The sequence below is a fragment of the Phyllobates terribilis genome, unplaced genomic scaffold (assembly GCF_046119375.1).
Source record: "Phyllobates terribilis strain yellow unplaced genomic scaffold, ASM4611937v1 Scaffold_49__1_contigs__length_9717188, whole genome shotgun sequence".
NCBI classification, from domain to species: Eukaryota; Metazoa; Chordata; class Amphibia; order Anura; family Dendrobatidae; genus Phyllobates; species Phyllobates terribilis.
Genome location: NW_027362809.1, coordinates 1,447,736 through 1,453,200, shown reverse-complemented (window position 1 = coordinate 1,453,200; position 5,465 = coordinate 1,447,736). Strand labels below are relative to the sequence as shown.

Here is a 5,465-nt window from a genome sequence, read left to right as displayed (position 1 = left end):
GGGTAATATAGCACACCTATATGTGTATAGGATTATAATGTTTATTACAATATTATGGTTTTATAAGAAATTTCAAGAACGTAGAATGTTAATTGTAAGATATAGTCACTGCAAGTTATCAGACGGTAATGGGCAAGCTGAAAGGATATATAGGAGAGATGCATATGTCATCCCTATGGTATGTTATTTTATTATTGTATGTACTGGTTTCTTGTTTTGTAAAAAAAAAAAAAAAAAACCTAATGAAAAAAATCTCAAAAATTTATTGGATTAAAAAAAAAAAAAAAAGATTAGAAAAAAGGCTTCTCCCCTGTGTGAGTTCTCTGGTGCTTTACCAAAGCTGATTTATGGTTAAAACATTTCCCACATTCTGAACATGAAAATGGCTTCTCCCCTGTGTGAGTTCTCTTGTGTTTATTAAAATATGATTTATGGTTAAAACATTTCCCACATTCTGAACATGAAAAAGGCTTCTCCCCTGTGTGGGTTCTCTGGTGGTTTTCAAGATTGATTTTACGATTAAAACATTTCCCACATTCTGAACATGAAAAAGGCTTCTCCCCTGTGTGGGTTCTCTGGTGTTTATTAAGATGTGATTTATGGTTAAAACATTTCCCACATTCTAAACATGAAAAAGGCTTCTCCCCTGTGTGGGTTCTCTGGTGTTTATTAAGATGTGATTTATGGTTAAAACATTTCCCACATTCTAAACATGAAAAAGGCTTCTCCTCTGTGTGAGTTCTTTGGTGATTAACAAGATTTGATTTCTGGGTAAAACATTTCCCACATTCTGAACAGGAAAAAGGCTTCTCCCCTGTGTGAGTTCTCTGATGCTTAATCAAAACTGATTTTTGGTTAAAACATTTCCCACATTCTGAACAAGAAAAAGGCTTCTCCCCTGTGTGGGTTCTTTGGTGACTAACAAGATCTGATTTAAGGTTAAAACATTTCCCACATTCTGAACATGAAAAAGGCTTCTCCCCTGTGTGGGTTCTCTGGTGACGAACAAGATCTGATTTAATGTTACAACATTTCCCACATTCTGAACATGAAAAAGGCTTCTCCCCTGTGTGGGTTCTCTGGTGGATATTAAGAGGTGTTTTCCGGTTGAAACATTTCCCACATTCTGAACATGAAAAAGGCTTCTCGCCCTTGTGGGTTCTCTGGTGATTAACAAAAACTGATTTCTGGTTAAAACATTTTCCACGTTTGGAATAAAAAAATCTATTCTCCGCTGTGTGAATGTTTTGATGTTTAAGAATAGACTTTTTGAGGGTAAAACTGTTTCCATTTTCTGAATGTGAAAATGACTTCTTTCCTTTAGGAGAAGTTTGTTTTTTAATGCTTATTTTATTTTGATTTTCCTTAGTAGTCGGTAATGAATCAGAAGATAGGACCTGTTTCATAGAAGAAGTAATGGTATTCACTTCAATTGTATCCTGTGGGATCTCAAGGTCATCCAATTTAAAGATCTCCTGTCCATCTGATCTTCTGGTACAGTCATCTGCCAAGAAAAAAAAAACAATTATTAATTTTGAATAAAATATCCTTGAAATTGATATTTTTTAACATTTCTACTTAAAATGTCTAAACAATCAGATCCCTGGGCTACATGCTAATCCAGGGAAATGAAGAAATACATGCTCAAGTTTAAAAATCAATTTTATTAGACACAAATCTAAAAAATAGAGGATTTTAAATATTCCTCTATTTTTTAGATTTTTGCCTAATAAAATTGATTATTAAACTTGAGCATATATTTCTTCATTTTCCTGGACTAGCATGTAGCCCAGGGATGTGTTTGTTTAGATTAATTTAGAAGTGGTATGCAATCTTTATTTATTTTTCTATGGGATTCTTGTGTTAATTGTACTTAAAATGTCTGTAGAAATTGGAAGTTATTGACAGAATGACAGTTCACAGTCTAATAGAAAACCTCATAGGATGAACCAGTAGAGCGTGGTGTCCAACTGTTTGCTTATTCTGTCTCCAAAATATGGAATAAGAAGCCATCAAAAAATGTTATGTAGGCAAAAATGATACCAATAAAAACTTCTACTCATCTCACAAAAAACAAGCTCCCACTCAAGTCAAGGATTCCACATTATTAGATTCTCAAAGGCTCTTTAGAATCAACATGGCTTCCATAAACTAATCCAGCAAAATCCGCTCTCCCGAAGTCAAATCCCCCCTCGCTTCTGCGTCCAAACAACATTTAGCATCCATGTATTTGGCAATACTATAGTGAGAGGAACCCACTTAATTTAAGGTGTGTGTCTCCTGGAGCTCAATCTGGGCACTATGCGATTGGTAAAAAATGGCCAATGTGCAATTTTTTCTCTCCAACATCCATTGAGTGCTAATGTTCAGAAAGTGCCTATGGAGTCAAAATAATCAAAACTCCTATAGATTAATTCACTGAGAGTTATAATTTCCTAAATGAAGTCACTTTATGGGGATTTCTACTGCTTTGGTTTTCTGACATTTTGTCATATTACGGCTTCTGCAAATGGTGTGTCCCATCTCCTCTGGGATCTTCTCCTGCGAAGTATGCTTCAGTCACCAGGAGCCGCCTTATTCATCCTGCAGGCGGTGCTGGTGATGGAGGAGACGTCAGAACCAGAAGCTCTGGGCGGCGCAGGCTCTGTCCAGCCATTAGGATTCGGGTGCCTGTGACCTGTTGAATCATCCTGTCTGGCAATATGGGTGTGTGTGCTGTCCAGCTGAAGTAATCTACTTCAGCTAATTGGAAAACACCACACCCTACTAAAGCTGGAAGCATATTGCCGGAAGCTGCCAGATACAGCCTTGTTCTCCTCTGGTTCAGTCCTCTGTCCTCAGCTCCCGGCTTGTGTATTTGTTTCTGTTGTGATCCCGGCCCGTTTACTGACTACTCTTGTGTCTTCTGATTTTGTATTTTCTCTGCCCTCCTGTTCTGACCCGGCTATCTGACTATTCTTCTTGCCATCTCACACCACAGAACATCAGGTAACACCATGGCCCAAGCCTAGGGGTCTCTGTGTAAGTCCAGATCCATGTAGAGGGGTTAAATGGTGATGAGCAAGACAATCCCTGGGATCTAGAAAATGGAGTAGATAGCGCCAAGCCTGTTCGTGGTAGCCATCTTTTTAGATGTCAGATGACCATGAACAGTGTCCCCAATATATTGTGTCTGTAAACTATTCCAGCAAGATCTGCATTCATATAGCTAAATGTTGCTCCTTCCCTTCTTAACCTGCCATGTGTCCAGACAGTAGTGTACAACCGTATATAGGGGATCGTCAGATTCAAGAGAAGTTGGAATATTATTTGTAAGGTCCATTTGTTTCCTATTATCATTTGTGAAGAATCTCAAAGTTATCACCTCACCACATAAAGTGACACACGTCAGATCTGAAAAATGAGACCTGATTAACAACACAAAACTGGCTGCGGGAAGGGATTAAATCAGAATATTTTGGGCACCAACTACTGTAGTCAAAAACTGTGACTATAGACAATAACACATCTACTGAAATGATCAAACTCAACAGTCTCCATCAGTAATAAATGAGTAACTAGTGGTGAAACCTCTCTGGGGTAATTAGAGTATGGGGCTCGGTGGCTCTTGGCAATCTAAACTATTATAAGGGACAATATTTTCTGTCAGATGAGTTTCAAGAAGAAATATTAGACATTCAAAGAGAACTTTTTATAATAGTGCAGAGATGAGGTGTCTTAAATTTAGCCCTCGGGCATTGGGAAGACGTAATGGAGACCTTCTTTTAAAGACTACCAGGGAGTTACAGAGACACATAAGTGAGTCAGGCCGATCCCACCACAATAAAGGTATTATACAGAATGAACCTGGAAAAAAATACAGAATAAAAGATATGTTACATCCCCAATAACAACGTATGTATGAGGGGAGAGCTCCAACACTAAACCGAACTTGCACTCATATATGGTGGACCATTGGAGCTACTATAACTCCTGAGCAGAAGAGTAGAGAAAGTATTAGCGCCCCCATTTCAGGAGAGATTGTGCAGTAATCTGAATTCTTTAGGATTGAAAACATAACGAAATTTATGACGTGGAGTGAATCCATGAAACCAGGGCTGGAGCCAACACATCTCCTGCAGGGGTGAATAAATGTATATTACAGCCATCAGCCACGCACAGCTTAGAGATATATCATGGCACAGGTGTAATGTTTTCTGTATAGTTTATCACAATCCTGTTTGAAGTTAGATTTAAAATAAATTTTAAAGTTTAGATAAAAGGAAACTCTGCTGTTATTGCATCATTACCCTCCGCTTTCTCTTACAGGCCCATCATATTTTTCTTCAAGTGATTTTCTCACTTGTCAGCACATTCTACATACGCTGACATTTGGCTTTGTAGTTTACAGATCTGGGCAGGTAACGGTCAGCGTCTACTAATCCCAGGGGCTAGGTGGATCCTCCAGATTGTAAATTCTACAGAAAAGGTCTTTCACAATTCACAAAATCATTTGAACATTTTCAGATGGAGGTGAATGTTATGCTCCAGGGGCAAAATGGTGACCACACGATTGTGATACAGCCGGACTACCGAACTGATAAAGAAGCCACAGCCGGGGACTGAGAAGAATCTGTGACTTCTCAGCATTTAGTGGTTACTACTCACCTGGGTAGTCATATGTAGGAATCTCCTCTTTACACCAATCATCACTCCTCATATATGTCTCTGTAGTATTAATATGGGTCAGATCTTCACCCTGAAACAAATATTATAAAAGTCAAAGACAGATGGAGAAGTCCCATCTATGATCAGCTGTAATCCTGCCATCTCCACCGTTCTCATTACACAAATATAAAACATAATAATGGTGGATAAAACAAGACTGAATACAAAACCTTTACAGCTGTCTACACATCATAGGGGAGATCTCATGACACCTTCTCTCCATCTACCTGATGATCCTGAGGAACATTGGGGTCTTCTTGTTTACAGTCCTGTGGAAGAAGAGGACGGGGACATCTCTCTGGTGTTGTCCTCTTACTGGACAGATCTGGAGGAAACACATACAGGGATTGAATTCATTCTTTACATACAGATAATTATAGGCCGTGTGTATTTAGTCCTGTCTATTACCTGGTGATGTGAGGGGCTGGGGAACCTCCATCATGACGTCCTTGTACAGATCTTTGTGTCCTTCTAAATACTCCCACTCCTCCATGGAGAAATATACAGCAACATCCTGACACCTTATAGGAACCTGACACATACAATGATACCGTCATCCCCCGATCCCTTTATAGTGTTACTGTATAATGTCCCAGCATTCCCAGCAGCGTCACCTCTCCAGTCAGCAACTCAATCATCTTGTAGGCGAGTTCTAGGATCTTTTGGTCATTCATGTTCTCATGTACCAGGTGATGAGGTGGAGGCCCTGTGATTGGGCTCAGGGGTCTTCCCCCATCCCTCAGACACAGGGGCCTGAC

The 5,465-nt window shown here is 39.2% G+C and overlaps 1 protein-coding gene across 1 annotated transcript; it reads right to left on the bottom strand.

The window, feature by feature from the left end:
• Nucleotides 1-211: 211 nt before the first annotated feature.
• Nucleotides 212-4,699, bottom strand: LOC141191670 (uncharacterized). The gene is made up of 2 exons (XM_073661615.1): nt 4,648-4,699; nt 212-1,504 (listed from the first exon to the last, which is right to left on the bottom strand). Exons 1-2 carry the CDS (start codon nt 4,697-4,699, stop codon nt 291-293), a joined length of 1,266 nt encoding a protein of 421 aa, XP_073517716.1. The 3' UTR covers nt 212-290.
• Nucleotides 4,700-5,465: the final 766 nt, after the last annotated feature.